General features: G+C 41.2%; 1 protein-coding gene across 2 annotated transcripts in view; it reads left to right on the top strand.

Annotated features, from left to right (window-relative positions):
- gnal (guanine nucleotide binding protein (G protein), alpha activating activity polypeptide, olfactory type) overlaps positions 1-26,864 on the top strand; it is a 65,371-nt gene that overhangs the window by 5,692 nt on the left and 32,815 nt on the right. Inside the window, exons 1-4 of one of the 2 annotated variants that reach the window (XM_046355803.1) lie at positions 9,277-9,765; positions 9,996-10,068; positions 11,247-11,301; positions 11,453-11,572. In XM_046355803.1, the coding sequence (XP_046211759.1) occupies positions 9,627-9,765; positions 9,996-10,068; positions 11,247-11,301; positions 11,453-11,572 (387 nt within the window). In that variant the 5' untranslated portion in view covers positions 9,277-9,626. Of the gene's footprint in view, positions 1-9,276; positions 9,766-9,995; positions 10,069-11,246; positions 11,302-11,452; positions 11,573-26,864 lie in introns of those variants that run through there. The other variant, XM_046355802.1, reaches the window with a different exon arrangement.

The following is a 26,864-nucleotide window of genomic DNA, read 5'->3' as shown; positions in this document are numbered from 1 at the left end:
CCCCCAGCTGACAAGGTACAAATTTGTTGTTCTGCCCCTGAACAGGCAGTTAACCCACTTTTCCTAGGCTATCATTGAAAATAAGAATTTGTTCTTAACTGACTTGCCTAGTTAAATAAAAAAAATCTATTAAAACATTTTTGGGACACACCACTCTACACACAATACCCCATAATGACAAAGTGAAAACAGGTTTTAGAAATGTTTCCAGATTTATTAAAAATAAACAAACACCTTATTTACATAAGTATTCAGACCCTTTGCTATGAGACTCAAAATTGAGCTTGGGTGCATCCGTGATGTTTCTACAACTTGATTGGAGTCCAGCTGTGGTAAATGCAATTGATTGAACATGATTTGGAAAGGCACGCAGCTGTCTATATAAGGTCCCACATTTGACAGTGCATGTCAGAGCAAAAACCGGAATTGTCCGTAGAGCTCCGAGACATGATTGTGTTGTGGCACAGATCTGGGGAAGGGTAGCAACATTTTTTGCAGCAATGAAGGTCCCCAAGAACACAATGGCATCCATAATTCTTAAATGGAAGCAGTTTGGAACCACCAAGACTCTTCCTAGAGCTGGCCGCCCGGCCAAACTGTGCTATCGGGGGAGAAGATCCTTGGTCAGTTAAGTGACCAAGAACCTGATGGTCACTCTGACAGAGCTCTAGAGTTCCTAATGGAGAGATGGTTGTCCTTCTAGAAGTTTCTCCCATCTCTGGAGCACTCCACCAATCAGGCCTTTATGGTAGCATAGCCAGATGGAAGCCACTCCTCAGTAAAAGGCACATGACAGCCCGGTTGGAGTTTGCCAAAAGGCACCTAAAGACTCAGATCATGAGAAACAAGATTCTCTGGTTTGATGAAACCAAGATTGAAATCTTTGGCCTAAATGCCAATGTCACGTCTGGAGGAAACCTGGCAACATCCCTACAGTGAAGCAGCATCATGCTGTGGGGATGTTTTTCAGCAGCAGGACAACGATAGGACAACGACCCTAAGCACACAGCCAAGACAATGCAGGAGTGGCTACGGGACAAGTCTCTGAATGTCCTTGAATGACCCAGCCAGAGCCCGGACTTGAACCCAATCAAACATCTCTGGAGAGATGTGAAAATAGCTGTGCAACGACACTCCCCATCCAACCTGACAGAGCTTGAGAGGATCTGCAGAGAAGAATGGGAGAAACTCTCCAAATACAGGTGTGCCAAGCTTGTATCATACGCAAAGGGTCTGAATGCTTATGTAAATGTAATATTTCAGTTTTTTAATTTTTTAATACATTTGCAAAAATGTCTAAACCTTTTTTTTGCTTTGTCATTAAGAGGTATTGTGTTTCGATTGATGAGGAAAAAAACAAGTTAATACATTTTAGACAGGCTGTAATGTAACAAAATGTGGAAAAAGTCTAGGGGTGAGTACTTTCCGACTGTGTGTGTGTGTGTGTGTGTTTTAATTTTTTAAATATATATATATATATATATTGTAGTTCATTTTGTTATACAGTGCAGGCTGTAGCATTTTATTGCTGAGACTATAAGGACACTAGAAATGACACCATTCCTCTGCTTTTTATGCAGAATGGAAGTCGAAGGAAGTTGACAACTTCAGCTGGGTTTATATGACTGGCGCCAAGCAACCATGGGTGTCAGGGCGTCAGCATATGGAATTTAACGTTGAGAGTGGTCAGAGTTCTTGTGTGGCTCAATTGGCAGAGCATGGCACTTGCAACACCAAGGTTGTGGGTTTGATTCCCATGGGGGACCAGTACAAATGTAAATGTATCCACTCACTGCTGTTAGTTGCTCTGGATACATGACCCTTTCCACACTACTGAGCTAACCCAAACAGAGTTGTACTGCGCTAGCCTGGTTACTCATCCACCATATTGCTGGAACTGTGGTGAGAAGGGAAATGTGAAAAGAAAATATCAGATTTGTGGTTTGTCTCGTAATAGTTAGAAAATGGTACATACATGAGACCTGTTGGTACTCAAATCTCTGGGTTGCCTGTGTGCATCTAACCCAATTTCTCACCCCACATGTTCTTTCAGGTGGGGGAACAAGGCCACAAATGCAGCCTCTAGGAAAACTGACTGAAATGTTTAACACTTCATTTTATCCTTTTATTTGAACAGCTAGCAATTTTATCCTATGTGGGTAAGTGACATTAACTGTTAGTGTATGTTACACATTATCTCCCACTCTCTCTCTCTCTTTCTCTCACACGCACACATCGCCCTGTCCCCATTCTACTACTCTGAAAAACTCTATGATTGTGTATTTAGGCATTACAGATGTAGGATCTTAATTTGATCACTATTTTGTTGCTGAGATTGCAGGAAATGCAAACTTGTAGTGTATTAGAGGTTTAAAAATCCTTCTAAAGTTAGTCATTTCCACTTTTAAATGTCAGACTTGATTTTGCTATAGTGAAACATTTATCAAACCCTACAAAAAGATCCATGAATTATAATCCACATAATAATTTACAATTCCCGTTGCTGCAGGATTATTTTCCTGCTGTAGCAAACTGGCTCAAATTAAGATCCAACATATATACCCTTCACTGCATACAGTACACTTGTCCTGGCAGCTATGTATCAAAGTTTTACAAATATTGCTACTTTACCTTGCTACTGCTGGCATGCAGGTCTGTCTGTAACCAAATAAGGTCTGAAATTGTTACAATTAGCCCTATTCTTTCCTTGACTAAGAACTCCAAACTCTCATTTTGTAATGCACGTGTCATTCTTATGATATTGTGTTTATTGAGAGTGGGGTCCATCCTTGTGTCATGATGCCATATATAAACTCAAGTGGGAATAGTCCAAAGTCTGTGCTATTTTTGCTGCCGGCCCATCCCATAAACCCTTCCCCACCTTGCTTTCTCAGTCTCATGACCTGAACATAGCTGCCACGTTTTCAGCTATTGTAATCTTTCATATCTGGGATGACCAATGGCCAATGATAAGAGATTGAGGGGAAAGGCTTGGCCTCAGAGCGCCATAGTGCATGTTCATTGATCATTCATACAATACATTTTCCTTCGTTATTAATATGGAGTTTGAGTTCACGTGTGGTGTGTGTGTGTGTGTGTGTGTGTGTGTGTGTGTGTGGGGGAAGATGTTTGTGAGGCAACAAAGGGAAGAGTAAATGCGTCTGAGTGCAGTTTAACATGTCTGTGCAGTTTAACATGTCTGTGCAGTGTAACACGTCTCTGTGCAGTGTAACACGTCTCTGTGCAGTGTAACACGTCTCTGTGCAGTGTAACACGTCTCTGTGCAGTGTAACACGTCTCTGTGCAGTGTAACACGTCTCTGTGCAGTGTAACACGTCTCTGTGCAGTGTAACACGTCTGTCTGCAGTGTAACACGTCTCTGTGCTGTGTAACACGTATGTGTACAGGGTAACACGTCTGTCTCTAGTGTAACACGTCTGACTCTAGTGTAACACGTCTGACTCTAGTGTAACACGTCTGTCTCTAGTGTAACACGTCTCTGTGCAGTGTAACACGTCTCTGTGCAGTGTAACACGTCTCTGTGCAGTGTAACACGTCTCTGTGCAGTGTAACACGTCTCTGTGCAGTGTAACACGTCTCTGTGCAGTGTAACACGTCTCTGTGCAGTGTAACACGTCTCTGTGCAGTGTAACACGTCTCTGTGCAGTGTAACACGTCTCTGTGCATGCATGTGTTTTTCTGCACGCTAAGGGGCAGGTTGGCTCTGTTATCATTCCATATCAGAGCTGCATAGAGAGACGCTCTCTGGGGGGGCTATTTTTAGCCCAGATGGAATCTGGGTTACGGAATTTCAAGATATGGAACAGAGATGCTCTCAAGAAGGTTCAGGTTCCATCCAAATATATGTTCGGAGATCAGTTGGGAAAGATCCTATCCCCTCAAGTAGCTGTGATTTACCTGAATGGATATAGCAGCCATCTTTTGAAAAAGTAACATTAAAGTCATATACATTCAACCTTCTAAGTGAGAAAGTAATCAACAATTAGGAGCTCTTAACAACACCACATTGTCAGGGCTCGGCTAGCTAATCAGTTCCGTGTTTCCCGGCGTCACTTAATTTGCAATATTCATTAAGGATAGTTCTGAGCTAAGAACTTGCCATGTGAAAAGGCAAAATATGTCTCCAAACGGTTTTATCTATTGTTCATGCCTTCTCTGTTTGTTTGGTCATAGGAAAAATAGCACTGTCATTTTATTTACATTTTTATCGGCATGTACTGCTGGTCTGGTCATTGGGACAAAAGCCTCCTTCTCACTGCTGACTTTTTCTAACGTCCTTTAATGTTATTTGACGTCAACGTCCCTAATCTGTTTTCACCCTCAGTCACTAGACCATTCGAACTGACCTGGGATCCAAAAATGTTCTAAGATCATTTAGTCAGCTATTTAGCCTAATCATCAAGGCTGACAGACATGCACACAGTTAAATGTTATTCTCTGTCTATATATTGAAACGTCTGCTGGTTACACTTAAGTGGAAATCTAAGTCACAAGGGTTACATATAGCTGTCCCTTAGAGAAAAACATGTTTTCACATTTTTATTTAGAACAATTCACATGTTTATACATGTAGCTTCATGTTATCACATTTTGCTTTACAGGTTGTCACATTGTGATCACATGAAAGTGTGTTTTTGGAACACTTTCATGTGTTCACGTGAAATTCATGTGTTGTTCCGTAAGGGGTGCTTATGTCAGCTGACTTTACTCGTGACATTAAATAGCACCGAGGTAAGCAAGTTGGCTATCATTAAACCTTGGGAATAGTTCTGTTTGCAAGCTGACGGCAATCCAGCAGACAGATATATTTATGACACCCGTTACATAATTACTATGTCAGTGATATGTAGCCCTTCCTATGAAGGGTTCAAGTTAAGGTGACTTAATTCTGGGTGGATGTTTTTGTAAAGTTATGTCTTCCCTGGAAATGGTTTCACTTTCTCAGTCCTGTGCCACTCTTGTCAGACAGACAGTGGTGGTGAACCTACCATCCAACCCACCAACCAGCAGCTATGACCTCATCTTGACCTCATCAGACCTCTCTTACACCTCCCGTTCTCTGGGGAGAAAATGTGCATCCTGTTTTTTTTTACTCTCGCTTTCTAAATCGGGCCCCACGTCCTACGGAAACTAGCCCGGGGCTATCCAGCGGGGTTGAAAGTTCAGCCCGAACCAAAGCAAATCAAAAGATCACGCGCCAGGAATGTGTGACAAAGGACAGTAATATCCCAAATTCACTCATTTGGCCACCAGCTTGCTGACAGACTGCCCTACTATAAAAAAGGAATGATTGTCTTAGATGCACTCTCAACTCAGTTGACCGAAAGCAGTTGCTTTTGCAATTTGCAAGTTTATCTGGTCAATACTAACCTGCAGATCTCCTCGGTCATGTTCAGTAGGGCACACCATAGCAAAGCGTTTTGAAAAATGAAAACAACAATTACTGTTTGTTATTGGACAAGTCCAGGTAGTCCCTCCCCTTGTCAAGCCGTTGTATTCCATTTAGTGCCTAATGAACATGACCCTGCACTGGGCCTTTGGGAATGCCATGTTATGACTACGGAGAGCTTTTAGAAAGCTAGCTACCATTTCCAGGTATCCTCTTAATCTCTAACCTTCTCTGTGTACTCACTGGAAAGAGAAACTAGAATACCAGTTTTCCAGCCTAAGGTATGACCTGAGCTATATACTAACTTATCATACACAAGCTATTTTTATCCAGGCAACAGGGTACAAGGAGGAAGGGTGAAAGTCATACAGTCATAGCTTTCTAGTAAAGGATGCATGTATTCTTGACCATTCCTTTGTTGTACATGCATATTGTCATCAAGCACACACACACACACACACACACACACACACACACACACACACACACACACACACACACACACACACACACACACACACACACACACACACACACACACACACACACACACACTGAAGTGTATAGTATTAATCTAAACCACAAGAGGGAGACAAAAGGCAATGTAAAACGCTAGTCAATGGGCTGCTCTACGTTGACACTATAGAGAGAATTAGATAAGATGATGGGGATCATTTCTAGTGACTTTAAAAATATGTTTGTTACTTAACTCCTTGTGCCGAACAGGTAAAGAACTTTGGCTCTAGTTCACATAGTTGTGACTGAGCGATACAAACAGGTGACAAAAACCAAAACAAGTGAAAGCAAAGATTGTCTTAACTCCCCATGACATTGTAGGGAGACATACAGTAATTTACTCATTTCTGAATAGTAGAGCGGTAGGTTAGCCTCGTACGAACCATCCTGATCTTGTGAGTTTACATTCTGTAACAGAGCGTAAGCTCATGAGATCAGGATGGTTTGAACGAGGCTAGAGGTAGGTAGAGCCGACACTCTCAACCAACACACAACATTAACAGTTAGTAAGCTCCGCGTGCTAAAGTTGCATCCAGAGGAGCCACACACTGGCCAACTCGACCTATAACATCACATTTGCATCTTGTTTTCATATTTTTTTTTGTACTGGAAAATCTTTCCATTGTTCTGGAGGCTGCTAATGTTCTAAACAGTGACACATCACGACAGATAACCATCACATATGGCCCCTCAGTTGCCAGTTTGCCTCACACTACTTTTGATATAATCCATGTTTTGATATGTCTGATTTATTTTTTAAATGTTTTGAAATCAATCAATCGTTCAATTGATGTAATTAATTCTAGTCCTTCCGAGTCTGGTTTGCCACTGAAATGGTCAAACACATCTCCCTCACTTAATTTAGATCACAAAGTACTACTTTAGTCATTGTATCTGTCATCTTTGAATTAGTTGACTACATCTTATTGGGGTTTGAAAGGACTTCATTAATGATTCATTTTCCCAACAATGCTTTACTTTGAGGATGGCTTTTATTGGTTGTCAGGGCATGTTCATCCACACTAACCTTAAAATGACCCAGACACCACCTCCATCCTATCATATTGGGAGATTGTCTTTGGCTCTCGCTCACTACATGGATATACTCTCCACTGTTGATGGGAGCACTGCCCAGCTGTGCTGCTAGAACATGGATGCTGATATGCAAACACATGAACTCGTTTGCATATATTCCATTGCATTTGCATTGTGACTTTTTTTTCTCAAAGCTTGAGGTGATGTTATATTCACACCTTTGGATTCTCTACTAAACTCAGGAAAAAAAAGAAACGTCCCTTTTTTAGGACCCTGTCTCTCAAAGATAATTTGTAAAAATCCAAATAACTTCACAGATCTTCATTGTAAATGTTTTAAACACTGTTTCCCATGCTTGTTCAATGAACCATAAACAATTAATGAACATGCACATGTGGAACGTTCATTAAGACACTAACAGCTTACAGACGGTATGCAATTAAGGTCACAGTTATGAACACTTAGGACACTAAAGAGGCCATTCTACTGACTCTGAAAAACACCAAAAGAAAGATGCCCAGGATCCATGTTCATCTGCGAGAACATGCCTTAGGCATGATGCAAGGAGGCATGAAGACTGCAGATGTGGCCAGGGCAATAAATTGCAATGTCCGTATTGTGAGACACCTAAGACAGCGCTACATGGAGACATTACGAACAGCTTATCGTCCTCGCAGTGGCAGACCATGGGTAACATCTGCACAGGATCGGTACATCCAAACATCACACCTGCGGGACAGGTACAGGATGGCAACAACAACTGCCTGAGTTACACCAGGAACGCACAATCCCTCCATCAGTGCTCAGACTGTCCGCGATAGGCTGAGAGAGGCTGGACTGAGGGCTTGTAGGCCTGTTGTAAGGCAGGTCCTCACCAGACATCACCGGCAACAACGTCGCCTAGGGGCACAAACCCACCGGCGCTGGACCACAGGACTGGCAAAAAGTGCTCTTCACTGACGAGTCGTGGTTTTGTCTCACCAGGGGTGATGGTCAGATTCGTGTTTATCGTCGAAGGAGTGAGTGTTACACAGAGGCCTGTACTCTGGAGTGGGATCGAGGTGGAGGGTCCATCATGGTCTGGGGCGGTGTGTCACAGCATCATTGTTGTCATTGCAGGTAATCTCAACCCTGTGCGTTACAGGGAAGACATCCACTTCCCTCATGTGGTACCCTTGTAGACTCATCCTGACATGACCCTCCAGCATGACAATGCCACCAGCCAGACTGCTCGTTCTGTGTGTGATTTCCTGCAAGAGGAATGTCAGTGTTCTGCCAGGGCCAGTGAAGGGCACGGATCTCAATCCCATTGAGCACGTCTGGGACCTGCTGGTTCGGAGAGTGAGGGCTAGGGCCATTCCCCCCAGAAATGTCCGGGAACCTTCAGGTGCCTTGGTGGAAGAGTGGGGTAACATCTCACAGCAAGAACAGGCAAATCTGGTGCAGTCCATGAGGAGGAGATGCACTGCAGTACTTAATGCAGCTGATGGCCACACTAGATAATGACTGTTACTTTTGATTTGGATGCCCCCTTGTTCAGAGACACATTATTCCATTTCTGTTTGTCACATGTCTGTGGAACTTGTTCAGTTCATGTCTCAGTTGTTCATATTTACACATGTTAAGTTTGCTGAAAATAAAAGTAGTTGACAGTGAGAGGACGTTTATTTTTTTTGCTGAGTTTATTATTGTAGTGTGTCATTTTGTATTGCTACAGATGAAAGAGAACCTACTAGGCTATAGAGTAGGCCTATGTCAAGTTAATAGGCTACTTCAGGAGAAATTTGAATAGCAGCAAACTACTTGTTTCATTATCTTTTGTATCAAGTTTAACAGTGTTATTATTTGGTTTTGTAATATGATCCATGTGGTTTGTGTGATTATACGCTGGTGCACGGCCCTGATTGTCTACGGTCGCGCTCTCTGGTTAACCTCCATTTACCGGTGTTTGCAAGCACCTGTGAAATGATTTACGCGCGCAATGTGGATTGGGAAATGATTTGTGTAGGAAACGTGATTAAAGTGTTTGTCTGGATCAAACATATACCCGTTTTTGGAAACAATTGTACTATATTATTCACCAATTATTTTACACTGAACAGCATATTGAAACGAAACTTTTCGGCGCACATTTTATTAGATAAACGCAGCCTATCTTTTTGTTTGTTGTACATGTGAAATTAAGAAATGTTGTTTTAAACTGGGTATTCAAACAGTGGTAAGGTGGCGCGCGCTCTGTGAGGTGTTTCTCTTTCGGTGCAGTGTGACTTCCTGGTGCTACAGAGAGAGGCAGTGCTGAGTTAAAGGGACCGAAACACAAACAGAATTTTAGACCGGAAAAATAGAGAGTGGGAAGCAGGAGCGAGAGAGAAGAGCAGTTGGCTGGCTTCCAGATTCAGCCCCGCTCCACTCTTTGCATATTTATGAAGTCAGTGTATCTTTTTGTTCTATTTATGATGCACATATTTATTAGAATCGACTGAATCCACTGGGTTGGGTTTGACAAGGGGTCAAAACGAAATTGTAACGGGGAAGATTTTTTTCTGAGCGACGGAGAAGTGGCGCACGGATTTTTCGCCCTATTTCTTCTCCTTTTATATTGAAAGTAGGAATTGCATTAGCTGTTATTTTATACTTTCTTTTTACGAGAAGAGCTCAGCGGAAGATGGGGTGTTTGGGCAACAGCAAGACTGAAGATCAACGCATCGATGAAAAGGCACAAAGAGAAGCGAATAAAAAAATCGAGAAACAATTACAAAAGGAAAGACAAGCATATAAAGCCACACATCGACTGCTTTTATTGGGTAAGGTCCAGAAGGTGGATATGATAACGGATAGGTATCATGTATGTTTTCAGATTCGCCCCCAGCCCACATATGTTGACAGGTCTCGCAGGCGAGCGCTGACTGAATCGTCAGATGGATTGTACAATTGGCATGGATTTTAAACACCAGCATATGCGGCATCAAAGTACATTCTTATATTTTAGCGATGGCTCCATTTCCTTATGCTTCATCTGTGTTTTATTTCGAAGGGGCCGGAGAGTCTGGGAAAAGTACGATTGTCAAGCAGATGCGGATTCTGCACGTCAATGGCTTTAATGCGGAGTAAGTACCCGTTATTTCATTTATTTTAAATTATTTACGTGCAAAATGGGACGTATTCCTGTTCTATTTTGATAGTGTTGAGTATTAAAATATATTTTCTTGTTGTCATTTTGATTTGTTTGATGTAGGATAAGAATAGGACCGAGGGTTGGGTAGACGTTTCTTTGCTCTGTAGCACTGCAGTGTCCATCGGGCCCAATGGTTTAACAACAGCATGGCAACAAGCCTGCTATGTCCAACTGATTTCAAATAGCTGTCACAGTGATAAAGACGACATAGTAGCAGATTTAGGCCTACTTGTGGTCGAGATTATGTGTGTCAAAACACTGACAGATACATGTTACGCTGTATTTACAGTTGCTATTGCATTATAACGTGGACCGAACAAACAAAATCTCAACTGAATTCATGTGTTTAAAAAAAATCTGTTCTGCGACAGTAATGTGTGCAGTGGTATTTTAAAACGGTGCTAAAACCATGTATCTTTATATGTATGTGTCAATGTATCCCACTGGGCACAGGCGTCAATTCAAGGTCTATTCCACGTTGGCTCAACGTAATTTCATTGAAATGACGTGGGAACAATGTTGATTCAACCAGTGTGTGCCCAGTGGGATCTTTCTATGGTTTATGATATCCTACTATATTCAATCTAGACTTGGTTACATTGTAGTTTGATTTGGTTACATAGTGCACTGAAATATATGCTTCTGTATAGACTGTAGTGTACTGAATACGTTTTTTAGGAAATTAATGAATGAATGATACCCAATCCTAAACTGTCCTCAATATTTATATCTTTAATAATACATTTGATATTATTTGAGGAAATGGACCAAGTAAATCTAGGCTATGCTTAATTTCTGTCCACCTTTAGTTCTAAATGAGACTCCTCTCGTTGAATATTGTTGTAGCATAGGCTTGCCTAATGTAATAGCTTAAAAAGTAAACTTTCAAATAACATTTTAGCACAATACATCCTTACTGTTAATTTACAAGTAGTGAGTATTACTAAATAGGCTATTAGGCCTATGATGGTTTGCATTAGTGGTGATATGAGACAACCTTTCCTTTCTGTGGGGCAGCATAAAGATTAATTTAATGAATGCAATTATCATTTTTGAGGTATTTAATTCATGTTTAACAGACCCATTTGTATATGTTGTTTCCCCATCCAGAGAAAAGAAACAGAAAGTCCTGGATATTCGGAAAAATGTGAAGGATGCCATTGTGGTAAGTTGATGATGTGCTGAGATTTGTATGATAGAATATGGTCACACCCTATGAGGTTGTTTCCTGCAATCCCATTTTACTGATTTAGACTGGCTTATCCCACATTTATCCAGCTTAATGTCTAATGTTTTTGTTTTTATCTGCTTTTTAGACGGTAGTTTCGGCGATGAGCACGTTAATACCCCCAGTTCCAATAGGCAACCCATCGAACGAGTCCAGAATTGACTACATCAAAAGTATAGCACCTCTCTCGGACTTCGACTACACAGAGGTAAGGGCGACTGACCAAACACTGTCATTAATGCTTTACAGTCTTTGAAGCTGATTTCTGTCTTTGTCACTCTACAGCCTGTTAGTTATGCCCTGAGAAGCAACTTTAAGGCATTGATCAGGACTGCTATTGATAGACTATCCAACGGATTGTGTCAGTGGACACTCTAATACAAACGTTTTCCAAGTTTATTTATAGTCAAGTTGTTCAATGTGGAGTCTAAATGCTGATGCCAAATATACGGTCACCATGAAAAAGTGGTTATGTAGGCCTATACACCAACAGCAGTCATCTAAATTAGCCACATACACTAGTGTCCTTTTTTAACGCTGTAATCAGACTAGTTTAGTAGGCCTGGTGGATGGACATTTTTGCCAATGGGGAGGAGTCATTTGCCTCAGACAATCAACCACAGCACTATTTGCAATTACTTCCTTGAGGAAACAACGAGAAGCGAGTTATTCAAGTTTGTTCAGAGAAGTGTTCAGATCCTACTCACAAAGGATCAGATTCCAGTCAAAACCACAAACTTCTGAGCCATAAGCTACATGATTTGGTCATTTATAAATGCATGAACCATTGCAGGGTTTAATCATTAAAAAAAAAAGAAGTTGTAAATGCTTTACTAAATTGTGTAATATGTATGACTACCTGAGCTCTGCAACAGGTTCTGCAAATGCCCAGTAGTAGGCTACGGTTGATACCTTGGATGTTTTCTTTACTTTGGATTTGAATGAAAGGGCCTGATGTGGGCAAATAGATGACATCACTCCTGGTGTTTGCTTTCAATGATATCTCCCAGCTATGAATTGAATTGTTGTATGAACTTAACACTACTTTGAATGAGTACCCAAGAAAATAGATAGACCTGTATTTGACTCCCTGGAAATGTATGATATTTTAGAAATGTGTCATTTTAGAAGATCCAGAGCGATGAGAGGTTATGTACATTGCTCAAGGGCACATGGAGGGGGTAAAATCACCTTGTCAGCTCTGGGATTCAAACCAGCAACCTATCATTCACTGGTCCAATATTCTTAACCACAAGGCTACCTGCCGCCTTATACACAGTATATACCCTATAACGTAGGGCCCAGGGATTTTGTTTGGTCATGTCACATGACCTTGAGCTTACCCTTATCTTTAAAGCTTTTTCATCGAACTGTTCACTATTGCTTTCATTAAAAAAATATGTCGCTCTCGATAAGAGCATCTGCTATATGTAAATGTTATTTTGTGGTAATTCTCATTTCTGGAAAGGCTTGAAATAAATAACAACGGGTAACATGACATGATTGAACTAAAACAAGAGAGTTACTATTGGCTGTGATATTTGTTGTTACGTCCTCCCATTGGAATGTCCACAAAATAGGACATGTCCAAAAGTTTGCTCCAATCAGTAATCTTGTTTTTTCAGACAGTGAGTAAGGGGAGGCTGGCCCAGTGTGCAATCTGGGCACATCTGTTGTACTAGATAAATACTAATCAACTGTTACATGATGAGTCTGCTTCCTAGAAAAAGCTTTTAGTAACCTAATTTGACTTTTTTGGAGGAGGGGTGAGTTTGGGGGAGCGCATCGTTAGACATTTAAATTAAAGCGTCCCTTCTTCCTCACAAGGAATTGTTTGATGCCTTCTCTGCGTTCACTGGGTCAAGGCAAGGCAGACAAAGCGTTGGTCTGTTGGTGCCGAGGTGTTACGAAATAATCCAAACAGTAGTTTCTTTTAGTGTTTTAGATTCCCTGTGTTAGTTCTGAGACGTCGCAGACGACATGAAACGGATGACGAGAGTGTGGTTCTGCTCCAGGTTGTGTTGATGCTGAGTTATCTAATGCTTTTAACTGTGTACTGTACGAGCCCTGATGAAGGCCGTTGTGAATTTGACATTGGCTTGCTAATGATAAGCACGGGTTGTGATTGGCCGACAAACTTGAAATATGGGACTTTCAAAAGTTTATTTGACCCCAAGATGAGGATATTTGTTAAGAGCTTACGTTTCCTCTGTTTAGTGTTTTCTATTTGTTTTTATAACGGGACGTGGTAAGAAGAGGGGGTACATAAAGTTTATTGCATTGTGTCTCAAACATGTCCACGTTGTTCAAGTCAGACATTTTGAGTTGGATCGGATATTTCAACCGAGTGCTTTTGCTTTGGCGTTCAAACTAAAGCTGTTTAGAACGCCATTTCAGTCCTATTCTCTCATGTTGCCCAGTTGTTGGAGGTGTCGGTCCGTCCGTCTGTGTATTTATACTAGAGGAGATGCATACTCTATACTAGTCTGTCAAAACACGGACAGTAGAAACAGTAGATGTTTTGGCTGCAACACACAGGCTTCATTAATTAGGCCTATTATGTAATGGCGCATCGATTTCTCTTAGTAAACATGCTGGCTCGAGCCTGAGACAAAGAGAGGCCCTCCCAGCAACCAAACGACTTAATAATTTCCCTCTAAAGCTGTTCTGTGTTTTATGTCTGGTCTCCCATGTCACATGTACGGCCCTGTTTCTGCTGGGACTCAAAACCTCCTTTGTCTACCACAGCAGAGATTCAAAATGCAATTTTTCCTCAAATCAGATTTTTTTTTTTAATTACAAAAATACATTTCCGCATTGGCCTCTGCTGAAGATTTGACATTTGATGTGATGTCTTTACTTTCATGCTAGGTTATATAGGCCTTTAGGTAAATCATATCATCCAATTAGCTTTTTAATGTTGCTAAAAAACAGACTTTAAAAAGAGCAATTGTCCAGTGTTTAAGTTGAGAAATAAATGGGTTTAACCACGTTTTTTCTAATTTAAACCTGAATTAATGAAATTATGCCTTCAACTTCATTCACCATACCCGCAAGCACGCACTTTCAAAATGGTTCCCTTCAGATTATTAAAACAATAAAATGCAGAGTCTGCATACCATACTCTTTAATCTCTACCCACCCGCATTCGTTGATAAAATGGACTACTGTGATTCTCAATTATCATACTGCAATATGAAACCGCAAACAGGCGTGTTTCTTTTTTTCATAGATTGTTCAGTGATTATTTAGGCAAAAAAATAATATAGCAAAGTATATGGCTTGTGTTGCTGTGGCCCTGGCTCAAACAATTATTTTGGCAGCAGGTGACATACACCCTTGGTTAAAAACCACTGCTTTAAAGGCCCATTCAACAGTTGACCCCACATCATTTTTTTTTTTTTAAAGCTGAAGGATGGTCCTGGAGAAATGTAATTACTCTCAAATTCATAGATAGCACTATGGACTGACCATCCATGATATCAAACATTGTTCTACTCCAATCTTATACCTTGGGTTCTGACCGGGTGCCACAGTTGAACTAAGTTCATGAGGAATTTATAAGTTATATATATACCCATTGATTCTTGAAGAATATATAATTAATTTATAAGTTTAAAAATGGATGTAGCAACTACAGATTGCCCCTTTTTAAATAACGCCTCAGCAGTTGAGCATTTGATTGTGGTTACATAATTGAAGAGCATAAATTTTTTTCATCCATTCCAAGATTTCTTGACATGGTGCCAGTAGCGGCTAGACTAGAATAATCGTAGATAGTATTTGGGGCCTGCGACTTGGCTCCAATGCATTCTCATGTTCAGTTTGCTCTGCTTTTTGCATTTACCTAAAGTTGACATGTGATTCTTCATTATGCAACATCACGACTACACTTTATCTACTTGTCTGTCTATTCTATCTAGGGGAAATATTGATGGCAGATGCAGATAGCGGAAACTATCAATGATATAAAATGCACGTTAATATCTCCTGTAAATTGCGGAATCTACCAATGAATGCATTTATTTGAAACAACTACAGAATTGTCAATACAAAACATAGGAATGGGCTTTTCCCAATATGGTGAGAGTGTGGTACCCGGCCAGAGGTATGAAACGGTTAAGGAGACGTAAGCTAAGTACACATTGTCCCGTTTGCTGTCTTTCATGGGCCCCTCCATTAAGAGACTGTAAACTGCACACTGCGTTTATTCAGGCTGTGTCACGAGCCTCCCTAAACCCGAGCCCTGAGGAGTGTCTCCTGCTTCTCTACACACACACAAACAGCTTGATCATATTAGGCCTCCTTTGTTAAGCCATCGGAAGAGGAGAGAGAAGCGCCAGTGGGTTTTAGATTGTCGGCTGGAGGGACGCTCCAGAGTGTAATGGACGACAGGGTTGGAATGGTGAATGGGATTGATACCATACAGTACGATATGGAGTGAACTGCCTCTCTTTAACTTCATTAACCCTACATAGTATACATACAGTATATTGGGCATTGGTCACCACGAACCAGAATAGCTTCAATGCACCTTGGCATAGATTCTACAAGTGTCTGGAAGTCTATTGGAGGGATAAAACACCATTGTTCCACGAGAAACTCCATTATTTGGTGTTTTGTTGATGGTGGTTGAAAATGCTGTCCGAGGCACCACTCCAGAATCTCTCATAAGAATTCAATTAATTGGGTTGAGATCTGGTGACTGAGATGGCATATGGTTTACATCGTATTCATACTCATCAAACCATTCAGTGACCACTCCTGCCCTGTGAATAGGGGCATTGTCATCCTATGGGGGCTTAGCCATGGTAGCAAAATAATGGCCTGCCCACTACCATATTACATGACCCTAAGCATGATGTTATTTTGATTAATTAACTCAGAAACAACACCTGTGTGGAAGCACCTGCTTTCAATATACTTTGTATACTCATGTGTTTCCATTATTTTGGGGCAGTTACCTGTAGTATGTGTAAACCGTCAGATCAGTCCGACGTGCTTTAGTAGGCCAATGATGGCAAGTTGAAGACCGATATACCTTAAAATCCAAATAAAATGATCATATGAGAGACAGACCTCTCGTCTTCAGACATGCCTCAGCAATGGTGTTTTGTAATGCTTGTTGAAGACACTGAATACTACTGTATATATTGTGTGCCCTCTGAACTTTCTGAAACTCGATTAAAAGCGACCATTGCTAATTGTGGATTAATCCGGAAGTGCTGTGTGACATGTTGGTAAAATGTTACCTCATAGGGCTTTTTTGGTCTAAGGGGTGTGTATGTCAGGCTAGCATTTCAACACATTGTCACCGACAGATCCATTTCAGTGCTATTCTTCTCTTTGTCTGCCAGTGAAAAATTCATACATCAAGAAGAGTTGGTAACAGGACCAGATGTTCTCTTTCTCTTACTCTCTTCTCTCGTTTTCTCTCTTGGGCTCCCCTTCTCTCACGCGCTCTCTTGTTTTTGCTCTCTCTCGCGCTCCCCTTCTCTCGCGCGCTCTCTTGTTTTCTCTGTCTCTCTCTCTCTCTCTCTCTCTCTCTCTCTCTCGCGCTCCCCTTCTATCGTGCGCTCCCCTTCTCTCTCTTCCTGTTAATCCTTTGTCTGGGGCTCCTTTGCTCTGGCCTGCATCACCATTTCCTGACGGCAGCCATTTACACCAGATTATTTTAGTGACAGACTGACAGACAGGCAAAAGAGCAGAGAGAAGTGTGTGTGTGTGTGTGTTTGACAGGAAGGGGTGTTTTGAAGTGTAACAGGACGTATCTGAGAGACGCAGGATCATGCCTCGCTGGCGTTTTGACCAGCATTATGTCTCCCCTGACGGTTTTGTCTGAGGGTGTTGTGTTCGAGAACTATTAGGAGCTAAAAATATCCTCTTCATTTTGTTGATGACTCATCATAGCTTTATGTGTGACAGGAAAGCTAAACCTGGGGCAAAAAAGCAGGCTCTGTGATAGAGTGGGATTCCTGAGAAATTGCATAATGCATAGCTGTGGGTTGACAAATATATCTAAGAATTCTTTGTCTGATTGTACTCTGAAATTTGGTTTCTGAGCAGAAATTCATTCAAGGGAGTTGTTCTTGGGACTTCTTGTTTTGATGTTGTTTTCATAAAGTTGATGAACCATCTCATTCAAAAAAGGATGGCCATGACTAACAATGTGGAAATTGCAACGTGAGTTTTATGGAACATGCATACAATTGTATTCAACCCTGCATCCATACGCACAAACAACTGAAAAACTTGAACATTTAATTGAGCGTTTAGTGACAACAAACCGTAGCTGACAGGCAGGCTACCAAAAAGGCTTTTTATTTCATTGTAAGTGTGCTCATTACTTGTTACACATGGCTGAGGATGTCGTCTCACCAGAATTTAGATCCGTCTGTGAAAGTTACCATAACATTGTTAAAGTGTTGCAGAAGACACGGCTAGTAACCCCCCCCTCTCCCTCCAACCACCCACACACACACTTGTTTTGAATGGAACATCTCCAGTGAAAACAGCCTTCCTGGGTTCTAGGTCAGGTACCAGACCACAGGCACTGCCTGAACCCTGCCTAACCCATCACTTAGCACCCACCTGGACAGAACTGTGGCCCTAAAAATGAACAAACACGCCATAGATTGAGACCCTGCCCTGGGAGCTCAAATGTTGTGGCACTAAAGACAGTGGTATCCTAGCACAATCTCCCTCACTGATCCACTGGAGGGTATACAAGGGGGAGTGTTGATAACTAGGGTAGCGGTGTGGAGGGACTGGAGGAAGCCCCAAAGTAGCCAAGGACGCCATTAGCCAAAGCTCCTTGGCACAGGACTAGCTCTGTTTAACACACTCCTAATTACTCTTTTTGCCATTGCTTCATCGCTAATGAAGGCCTAGGTACAGTAAAGGACATACTGGTTAAATGGGCATCAGGGTTTTGTTAACGTGTTTTTGTGTCACCAGGTGTTCCCCAGGGCTCAGTGTTGGGCCTTGTGAGTTTTGACTGTGGGGACCCACAGTGCCGCTTTAGTGATCCCCAGCCCTGTGATATGCTGCCTGCCACAGGCTACATACGTTCTTTAAAGTTCCTTTGTTTTTAGCTCAGGTGTTTTTCCAGCAATTTAAACTGGTGTAAATTTGGATTTCATAAACAGCACAATTCTGATATTTTTTCTACTAATTGGTCTTTTGACCAATCAATCGCATTAGATCTTTTCACATCAGATCTTTTTCAGAGCTGATCTGATTGGTCAAAAGATCAGAATTGGGCTGCCTGTCTAAACGCAGCCGAAGTCATTTAGTTTTTAGATGGATTTAACTAGGCTGGGTACCCCCTCATTTCTACACTCCACAATGCTTGATCATTCACTTGCTATGTCAAAAACAATTTGACAATTTTAGAAACAGATGGGCTGGGTGTTTGTCACTTGGAATTAGTAGTTGTAAAACATTTTAGAGCACCCTCATTGTGCTCCCTGTTTTGGTCCAGTGCAAGTAATAACTCATTAATTTGGGAAAAAACATGGAATTTTCCTCAGTCACAAGACCGATAGAACCTGGCTCAGTGTTGCTGTAACATAATAACATGGCACACATTAAAGCAACATCCCTGTATCTTCTGATACAGGCAGCAGAGCATATGAACTGGCTCGGTGTCCTCCCGCTTCTTTCCTCCTCTCCACTTCTCAACTTCCTGTTCCCGCGGTAAGATCATCAGCCTTGACTAGGAAACTGCCCTGGCAGACAGACGCACTCTGCTTTGTGGAGAACGAGAGATCCTAACTCTGCTTTGCATGTGGAGAAAGAGATCCACACTCTGCTTTGTGGAGAGAGCGAGACATCCTGACTCTGCTTTGTGGAGAGAGCGACTCTGCTGGGTCAGTACATCAAAATGTCACCTGGGACTAATGGAGGCAAAGAGGAAGCCAGAGAGGTGCGGTTGTGATCATATACAGAGCTATATTTCAGTGGAGACATTAAACCTGATAAGTGATGCTTAGTAAGTCGTTTTTGGAGAGTTTTTATTTATTTATGAAATATCATAGGAACTATGTAGGAATTTTTTCTTGCATTTTGCACATTCCAGTGTGTGGAAGGATGTTTTGTTTTCCCTCTGATGGCAGCTTTGAGGTGTGCGTGTTGAAAACCTTTCTCTACCACCGTATGAAAGTAAACTATGACAATATGACTAAATGTCCTCCTACTGTGTTGGGTTTCTGGGGAATGGTTGACACATGGTAGATAGTAGGGATGTCCATCTTTTCCTTTTAAGACCAATCGATACGTTTCTAGATAGATGGGCTCTGATATGATACAGGAAGGATACGTTTTATACTGAACAAAAAATATAAACACAACATGTAAATTGTTGGTTTCATGAGCAAGAAATAAAATATCCCAGAAATGTTCCTTAAGCACAAAAAGCTTATTTCTCTCAAATGTTGTGCATAAATGTGTTCACATCCCTGTAAGTGAGCATTTCTATACACCTGATGTGTGTGGCATATCAAGAAGCTGATTAAACAGCATGATCATTACACAGGTGCACCTTGTGCTGGGGGACAATAAAAGGCCACTCTAAAATGTGTTACACAACACAATGCTACAGATGCCTCAAGTTTTGAGGGAGTGCACAATTGGCATGGTGACTGCAGGAATGTCCACCAGAGCTGTTGCCAGAGAATTGAATGTTAATTTCTCTACCAACGTATTTTTAGAGAATTTGACAGTATGTCCAGCCGGCATCACAACCACAGACAACGTGTAACCATTCCAGCCATGACATCCACATATGGAAAAATGGGAAAAAGTATATTTGATTGGCCTGGCCTGGCTCCCACCCATGACTGCACCCCTGCCCAGTTATGTGAAATCCACAAATTAGGGCCTAATGCATGTTATTTAAATTGACTGATTTCCTTATAGTAACTGTAACTCATTAAAATCCTTATGGTTGCATTCATATTTTGTGCAATTAGTTTTGATTAGAGAACGATTCGATGCACTAACATTTGTTGCATAAACACATGTTCAATTGTACATTAACATCTGCTTCTGATGGAGCTCATGAGCTAGGCCTCTCTGAGCTGTGTGTGTGTGTGTGTGTGTGTGTGTGTGTGTGTGTGTGTGTGTGTGTGTGTGTGTGTGTGTGTCTATGAATTGGGAAAACAATGTCTATGTACTATGTAGGCAACTTATCTGAGCTATAAGGTAGACTAGGGATCTGCCAATCAGATTAGGAGGGGGGGGCAATGTTTTTCTTGTCCCCCCCCCCCTACTTTGGTTCTGAAATCCCCATCACCACTATATGTAAATATTTGTTTACAAATTAGCTATGACATATGAATATATAGCACACCCCCATTTCAAAATCTAATTGTCTTGACTGTTTGGAAGTTTTAATGAAGTGATCTTCTCTCCCTTCGCCCATGCAGTGTGCCCTTGCAAATGTGATTGTGTTCCCCATTATGAAATTATAAGCTTTACCTTGTACAGTATATCTAAAAAATAGCATATACACTGATTTGTTTAAAGCAAAACTACCAAAACTATTGCCTATGGTAAACCTGAACAATCAAAATGAAATGTATTGTAAGTCCTGATCAGCAGGTATGGCCAGATGAGTTGTCTCCGATAGCTTACTTTTAATTACGGTAAAATATCATTTTCAACGGCACATAGATAATAATAACCTGGCAAATAATATAGGTTGTCACTCAACTAATAAAGCCTAATATCACACAAGCCATTTTGGGGTGCAACACAGATGTGCAAGATCAGGAACAGGCCTCCTATCTTGCGCTGTTCAGCCAGCGACGCTGGGCACAGTGCGCAGTTTGACTAGGCTACTGAACAGTGAAAATTGCTTTGGGTTGTTCAGCATGCAAAATTACTTGTAGATTAATGACTATCAACAGATACATGCAGTTCGACACTAAAGGAGAGAAAGCATCAGTTGTCACAAAATAAGATTGAAAAAAACAAACAATTGGACGATAGAAAGAATGTAATGTGAGAAGAAAATCAAGTGAATTGCATGCTACATTTGGATCGGTTTGGGGGCTGCGGACCGGTGCACTTGTAACTTTAAATATTTGAATTGGGAAAACAATGTTATATCCCTAGTAGATAGCAGATACATGGTCGATACTGCACAGTGGTTCAGTACAGACTGTTTAGCAGAATCGTGAACAAGGCTGGATCAAACTTTGCTCAAGTCCTTGTTGCATTGGTGTCAGTGACTTTAGCAGGCCTTGACATTAGCACTTGTCTGGGTCAATTAAAACAAATTGTTGGACAAGCAGATTTTATTTATTTATTTATATATATATATATATACAATAAGAAAATAATAATAATGAGACATTGGATCACCTGCCGTAGGCTACATATTATACATTACGTGTGAAACATTGTGAGGATTATATAGAGATTCAATGAGATGTGGGGGGAGATTCTCCATATAGTCAAAAGGTTGCCAAATTCTGTCAAATGTCTAACTTATTCCTCAAGCAGTAAGTGATTTTCTCCAAAGGGATACAACTATTAACTTCCTATAGCCACATTGCAACTGGCAGGGAGGAATCCAATTTCCATTTCAAGGCAATACATTTCTTGGCAATCGCTAGCAATATTTCTGTTCGCTTTATAGTATGGCTTTGCCTAAGATTGGTGTTAGTAAAGTTGCCCAGTAGACAGACCTCCGGGTCTAAAGGGAATGCAACCCCGTGAATTGAGGATATGGTATTGCATACCCCCTGCCAGAAACCGTGTAGTTTTGAACACTGCCTAGTGGAATGGAGGAATGTTCCTTCATCTGAGCCACATCTAAAACATAGGGAGGAGATATCTGGGTTGAACTTGTGCAGTCTAGATGGGGTGATATAGAGCTGATGGAGGAAATTAAACTGGATCAGTCTGTATCTGGAGTTCAATGTGGATGTAACACCATCCCTGCATAGGTCACTCCATAGATCCTCATCAAGATCAATATCCAGATCTTTTTCCCATCTAAGTCGGGGTTTATCTAGCCCAGGCAGTGTTAGTCCTGACATAAGAGCATCGTATACACAGGAAATGGTCTTGAACGGTGGTTGGTCTGCGTGGCAGAGTTGTTCAATAGGTGACATCTTAGGTAGGTTCCATTGTCCCTTGAGTCACCCTAATAAAGTTTCGTAGTTGTAGGTAGCTAAAGAAGTCCCTGCTAGGCAAGTGGTATTCCTGTTTCAGCTGATCAAAAGACATAAGAACTCCCTCCTCGTAACAATGTTCCAGAAGAGTTATCCACTTATCAGACCATGGTCTAAAGTTACTATTCTGGAAAAACATAGGAATCAATATATTGTTCCATAAAGGGGTTTTAGGGGAAAGGAATCCCCCTCGTCCGAACAGCTCAGGTAGTTTGCACCATGCCAGGACAGAATGTATGATTAAAGGGTTGTCTGTGATGGCATTTATAGATTTTCTGTCCCATTTGTAAAACAATTCTGCTCCAGTGTCATCATTCACCTCAAGCTTTTCAATGTTCAACCATGAGGGAGAGGGACCATTGTCAAACCTCTGAGCCAGAAACCTAGACTGTGCAGCCCAGTAGTACATTCTAAAATTGGGGAGGCTTAAGCCCCCTTGACTGTAATCAAGAGTCAGTTTATCCAGGCCAACCCTAGGGGTTTTGCCGTGCCAGATAAACCTTCTGGTCAGCTTGTCGAGAGAGGAAAAAAATGCTGCGGGAACAGGGATAGGGAGAGATTGAAACAGATATAGAAATCTGGGCAGGACATTCATTTGAATTACATTGATTCTACCCAGTAGAGTGAGAGGTAAGTCCATCCATTTACAAAGGTCACCCTCCACCTTTTGCAACAAACTGGCCAGATTGAGTTTATAGAGGTTGTTCAGATTACCATCCACAATTATGCCCAAATATGTGAAGCCCATAGGCGACCATCTAAAAGGAAACTTGTGCCTGATGGTATGATGGTCAAAGACAGACAACGGTAAGATTTCGCTTTTATCAAAATTGACCTTATAGCAGATTATATATTTAAGTTGTCTGAATGGACAAGTAAAAAAAAACATCACAATATCAAAAATGTGGCTACCCCGGTCAGAATCGGATCAAAGTGCGGCGTGTTCAAATCAAATTCTATTAGTCACATGCGCCAAATACAACAGGTGTAATGCTTACTTACGAGCCCCTAACGAACAATGCAGTTTTAAAGAATTACGGATAAGAATAAGAGATAAAAGTAACAAGTAATTAAAGAGCAGGAGTACAATAGTGAGATAATATACAGGGGGGTACCGATACAGTGTCAATGTGCGGGGGCACTGGTTAGTTGAGGTGCGGGGGGGCACTGCAAATAGTCTGGGGAACTATTTGACTAGATGTTCAGGAGTCTTATGGCTTGGAGGTAGAAGCTGTTAAGAATCCTCTTGGACCTAGTCTTGGCGCTCTGTTACCCGCTTGCCGTGCGGTAGTAGAGAGAATAGTCTATGACTAGGATGGCTGGAGTCTTTGACAATTTTTAGGGCCTTCCTCTGACACCGCCTGGTATAGAGATCCTGGATGGCAGGAAGCTTGGCCCCAGTGATGTACTGGGCCTTTCGCATTTTTCTGTTCTATCCTGCCGGTACATCATATAACCAGCCAGCTGTATGTTGATATTGTCATCATTCAGCCACGACTCCATGAAGCATAAGATGTTACAGTTTTTAATGTAGTTTAATTTTCCGCGTAACTCGTCGATTTTATTCTCCAAAGATTGCACGCACGTTTGCTAGCAGATTGCAGGGAAGTGGGGGTTTATTCAATCGCCTATGAATTCTCAAATAGCAGCCTGACCTGTGGCCCCTCTTTCTCTGTCTCCTCTTCACACAGATCACGGGGATCGGGGCCCGAGGAAGCAGTTTATCCTTCGTCGGGCTCGTCAGAGTCGTGAAAGGAAAAAAATTATTCGCTAGTATGTGCTGAGTAATCGCAGTCCTGATGTCTAGAAGTTATTTTCGGTCATAAGACGGACGGTAGTGGCAACATTATGCACAAAATAAGTAAAAGAATAAGCTGCAAATAAACAAACAAAAAACAATCGGCTGTGTGCACGTAAAACCTCTACATTCTCCAGCGCCATTTGTTGTAGGCCTTCATTGACAGGCACGAGCAGTCTTTCAATCATGCAGTCACATTCAATCATGAAGTCGTGACTGGAGGTCAACAGATTATGATTTTTCAACGCCGATACCGATTTATTGGAGGACCAAAGAAAGCCAATACAGATTAATCGGCCTATTTATTTATTTATTTATTTATTTGTTTGTAATAATGGCAATTACAACAATACTGAATGAACACTTTTAACTTAATATAATACATTAATAAAATCAATTTAGCCTCAAATAAATAATGAAACATGTTCAATTTGGTTTAAATAATGCAAAAACAAAATGTTGGAGAAGAACGTTTAAGTTCCTTGCTCAGAACATATGAAAGCTGGTGGTTCCTTTTTACATGAGTCTTCAATATTCCCAGGTAAGAAGTTTTAGGTTGTAGTTATTATAGGAATTATAGGACTATTTCTCTCTATACCATTTGTATTTCATTAACCTTTGACTATTGGATGTTCTTATAGGCACTATAGCATTGCCAGTGTAACAGTATAGCTTCCATCCCTCTCCTCGCTCCTACCTGGGCTCGAACCAGAAACACAATGACAACAGCCACCCTCGAAGCAGCATTACCTATGTAGAGCAAGGGAAACAACCACTCCAAGTCTGAGTGAGTGACGTTTGAAACACTATTAGCGCGCACCCCGCTAACTAGCTAGCCATTTCACATCAGTTACACCAGCCTAATCTCGGGAGTTGATAGGCTTGAAGTCATAAACAGCTCAATGCTTGAAGTCATAAACAGCTGTTGGCAAACGCACGAAAGTGCTGTTTGAATGAATGTTTACGAGCCTACTGGTGCCTACCATCGCTCAGTCAGACTATCAAATATCAAATCATATACTTAATTATAAAATAATGACACACAGAAATACTAGCCTTGGGTCATTAATATTGTCGAATCCGGAAACTATCATCTCAAACAAAACCTTTTTATTCTTTCAGTGAAATACGGAACCGTTCCGTATTTTATCTAACGGGTGGCATCCATAAGTCTAAATATTCCTGTTACATTGCACAACCTTCAATGTTATGTCATAATTACGTAACATTCTGGCAAATTAGGCAGCCCAAACTCTTGCAAATACACTGACTCTACGTGCAATGAACACAAGAGAAGTGACACAATTTCACCTGGTGACCTGGATTTCTTTTATTTTTAGGTGTAAAAATATATACTTCTGTGTATTGATTTTAAGAAAGGCATTGATGTTTATGGTTAGGTACACATTGGAGCAACGATACGCACCGCATTGATTATATGCAATGCAGGACACACTAGATAACTACACATGGTTGATGATATTACTAGTTTAACTAGTGATTATGATTGATTGTTTTTTTTATAAGGTAAGTTTAATGCTAGCTAGCAACTTACCTTGGCTTACTGCATTCGCATAACAGGCAGTCTCCTCGGAGTGCAATGTAATCAGGTGGTTAGAGCGTTGGACTAGTTAACTGTAAGGTTGCAAGATTGTGGGTTAACTGCCTCGTTCAGGGGCAGACCGACAGATTTTTTTACCTTGTCAGCTGACAAGGTAAAAAAATCAAGGTAAAAAGGTAAAAAAATCTGTCGGTCTGCCCCTGAACGAGGCAGTTAACCCACCGTTCCTAGGCCGCCATTGAAAATAAGAATGTGTTCTTAACTGACTTGCCTAGTTAAATAAAGGTATAAAAAAGGTGTAAAAAAAAAAGTTTTTAAAATCGGCCAAATCGGGTTCCAAAAATACAGATTTCCGATTGTTATGAAAACTTGAAATCGGCCCTAATTAATCGGTCATTCCAATTAATCAGTCGACCTCTAGTCTGACATAAGTTTTTGAGATCAAAGCGAGCCACGTGTGCACATTTGTTGATTTTCATTGCTAGTTAGTGAGTTATTTACCCAGTTATAACAAATTTTAGGTCAGCAATGAAAATCCTAGAAAAGTCATGGTGTTGGCATCAACTGCGTACGTGCCAGTGTTCTGTTGCCGGGGAGGGGGAGAGAGTTGATGAAACCAATGCTTCATACTCCGGTTGTAATACCGTCTCTCAAAACTGGGTGTTGAGAAGTAATGTCACCATTTTAGCAAACTTTTGGGGTTATTGGGACAAGTGAGCTTGTTGGGACAAGTACCTTTCGAAAGTGATAAATCGGTCCTAACTTGTTTGATGGACAAGTAGATAAAAAAGTTCATGTCAAGCCCTGTTTAGCATTTAAGTTTGTTTTGAGTGTCTGTTGCCATTTGTTTGCCTGTGTTGTGGTTATTTTGTGATGACCCCACCGGGGGACTAATTATTTTATACCCATCTCTCGACACTCTCTAAGGAACGAGCCTCTGTTTCTCAGAACCTCCCTC

Source organism: Oncorhynchus gorbuscha, linkage group LG07 (genome assembly GCF_021184085.1).
Source record: "Oncorhynchus gorbuscha isolate QuinsamMale2020 ecotype Even-year linkage group LG07, OgorEven_v1.0, whole genome shotgun sequence".
Lineage (NCBI taxonomy): Eukaryota > Metazoa > Chordata > Actinopteri > Salmoniformes > Salmonidae > Oncorhynchus > Oncorhynchus gorbuscha.
The sequence above is the reverse complement of the archived record's forward strand: the minus strand, read 5'-3'. Positions and strand labels throughout refer to the sequence as shown.